The following is a 2,937-nucleotide window of genomic DNA, read 5'->3' on the forward strand; positions in this document are numbered from 1 at the left end:
CACAAAGCCGAGATCACAGGCACCTCGCAGCACCGTGCGCTCCCCAGATCCTCACAGCTCCATCGCCAGGAGAAGCTCTCGGCCAGGCACTTCAGGAGCAGAAGTGTCTATTCCTTCTTCAAGCATCCTCTGAGCCGCCTTAAGCAAGTGTGTCCGCTCCTGAGCAACAATCTGTGCTGGCTTTTAGCATCAGTGCTTCCTCCGCTCCCCTTCCCGGCTGGGCTCACCAGCCCATCAGCCTCTCAATCACACAAGTAAGTGATGGCGAGCCAAATCGGACTTGACATGCATATCTAAAAATGGATGAATAGTAACGCCGCCGTAGCAGCTGAAGGCTGTTTGGAGGCTGTGCCAAGCCCGAGCCCTCCCGCAGCCCACGCTCTCGCAGCTCCAGGGAGCGGAGTAGCTCTTCGGAGGGGAGGGGAAGAGCGAAGGTGATGGGAGGAACCGGTCCAATTCCTATGCGAGCCCCACAGTTTTCTCTGCCTGCCTGATGGAAAGAAACCTCTCACAGCCAGAAGAGCTTCCTTTACCCTTTGCTCTCTGCAGCAGCACCCCTCCGACAGCAATTAAACATCTTCTTCCTGCCTCCACCAAGGTCGGCGAGGCTGAAGCCCTGCAGCTCCTCTGGTGGGGCTCTTGGGGCTGGACCCCGCAGGGACTGAGCTCTGACCCTGCTCCAGCCAGCCCTGGGCAGCAACAAAACCCCAGAAAGTAAGAGAGTCAGAAAGAAATGCTGGCACGTAGATGGGCTTTGCTAAAAATAGGGTCTGCTACAAAATAGGCAGAAAAATAGCTAAGCGTACCCATTTTGCAAACAGAATCAGCAAATGTATTCACTTTGCAAATTCAGCAACCGTATGTTGCCTATTTTGTAGAATAGGCAAAATGCTTCCCTAAACTGAAAAATCCCCTTTCAAGGACACTGAATAAACTGGCTGGCAGAAATTCACCTATTTTGCATGACAGGCGACTTTACCGCAAGCTGTATTTTAGGAACCGCGCTCTTGCAGCCTAATTAAACCTTTCCCCCAGCTCCTCGACACTCACAATAGACCGACTCACTCTAGATTTAGTGCAGAAACTGGCCATTTCCACCAGAAAGCAGCTCCTGGGTGCTTCTCTTCTGCTTCCAATAAAACCACACGAAGCTTTGCAATCCTGTTTTGAGGAAGGGAATATCGATCCGCTTCCCAAAATGGCAGAAGTTCTCAGCTGTTGCAGGTGAGTTGCCCCGAGCAGCACCTGCTGCCACATCGTGTTGTGCTGAAGGTGTTACCTTGCTAAAAACTTGGAAGAAGTTTTATTATGGAAAAGACTAAAGAAACGTGTATTCGGACACAAACGGGCGGCACAACCACCACTCCGGTGTGCAAGACCTGTGGTTTTTGGAAGATTGCTATAAAATAGGGGAAATGTAAGAAAACAATGTGATTGCTGGCTCAGGAATGTCAGTGTAAACAGCCTTATTAGAAGCTGCTTTTAAAGGTAAGGCCTTCGAACCACTTCCCAGGGCTGATTACTTTGAATTTTTCCAACAATTCCTCCCAGGTGGAGCACTTCTGTTCAAAACCAGCACCAAAGACGCTCAGAAAACCTGCATCTTTTGCAACTTAAGATGCTAATACCAGCACCTGAGCCTGCCCCAGAACAGAGACACCGAGTCAGGAATCAGGATTTACATCTTCACCGTAAAATACAAAGCCCTGGGTTGTGCGCTGAATCTTCCCTCGTGGAAAGACACCACAAAATCCACCTTCCCGGTGGGTCATTGGTTGCTTCTGGCATTTCCCCTTCTGTGCTGGTTTCATCACCCAGTTCCCACTGGCAACTACCACAGGCAACTGTCAGTACCGAAAACAAATATATCTGTAAATCCCACTTGAACTTTCTCCTCTATTCACCAGGGACTTGCAATAAACATCGCCAAAGTCTCATAATAAACCTCATCTTCCCCCTTACCTAACCAAGAACCATCTCCTTGAAGGACACTGGAACTATCTCACAGGCAAAAATCTGCCTAGAAATGAACTGGCGCAGAGCTTGGTTTTTATTTTAAACCACAAATTCCTAGAACTTCGCTCTGTGGTCAGCTGGAAAGAGTCAGATCAGTCTTCAGACCATTGATGGGAAGCAGAGTCAGCTCGTTTCATACCTCTCTTAGGGTTCAATTACGCACAGAATAGACATTTACACTGTGAATAGGCTCTCTGAGATCAATGGAGGGCTCTGCTGTGATTAAACTGGCCTCCCTCGTGCTTGCTCTGCAGGGGAAATTTGCGGAGGGAGATGCTGCCTGCAGCAGGATCGGGGACCTCTCCTTTACATCCAAGTTTTAAGCATGAGAGATGCCACGGCAATGCAACAGGCAAAGTACTGAGCACCAGCCCCTCTCTGCTGGAAAACGTCCTTTTCTTTCTCACGTAATAAATTACGCTGCTTTGTACACGTAAAATAAGGTGTAAGGGAACCACTTACCCACTGTTTGCGAGCATGGTTTCTCCTCTTAAAGTACAAAATTAACTTTTTCCGCATTGCCTGGTTTCTGTGAAGAAAAAAAAAAAAAAGATGAGATCCGATTAACGAGGCGACTAAAATCCAAAGCCTTGCTCTGCCTACTCCCAAAGCAGTCTGCGCAAATGCCCTTATCTGGGGACCTCGTGCCAGCTTAGAGAAAGACCAACAAACCCTCTGACACGTGGAACTTTGCCCACATCTGTTGGTAAAACCAGGACTAAGGCTGAGAACTAAATTCACAACCCCCCAATTCTTCAAATCGTTCTCGTGTGCTCAGCACCGAACGGGGGCAGACGTTCCACTCTGCTCTTACCAACGGGCCAGGGCTGTTTTGTGATCGTTTTTACATCTAGAAAAACTCCCAACAGGGTCTCAGGAGCCAGAGGTCTCTGTATGGTGGGAGGTGGTTCCCTCCAGGAC

General features: G+C 49.0%; 1 protein-coding gene across 1 annotated transcript in view; it reads right to left on the bottom strand.

The window, feature by feature from the left end:
- LOC104276916 (nuclear receptor corepressor 2-like) overlaps window positions 1-2,937 on the bottom strand; it is a gene marked incomplete at its 3' end in the record, with an annotated part of 31,605 nt that overhangs the window by 12,002 nt on the left and 16,666 nt on the right. Inside the window, exon 4 of the mRNA XM_009873388.1 lies at window positions 2,479-2,545. Within this exon, the coding sequence (XP_009871690.1) occupies window positions 2,479-2,545 (67 nt within the window). The remainder of the gene's footprint in view (window positions 1-2,478; window positions 2,546-2,937) is intronic.

The sequence above is a fragment of the Apaloderma vittatum genome, unplaced genomic scaffold (assembly GCF_000703405.1).
Source record: "Apaloderma vittatum isolate BGI_N311 unplaced genomic scaffold, ASM70340v1 scaffold9837, whole genome shotgun sequence".
Lineage (NCBI taxonomy): Eukaryota > Metazoa > Chordata > Aves > Trogoniformes > Trogonidae > Apaloderma > Apaloderma vittatum.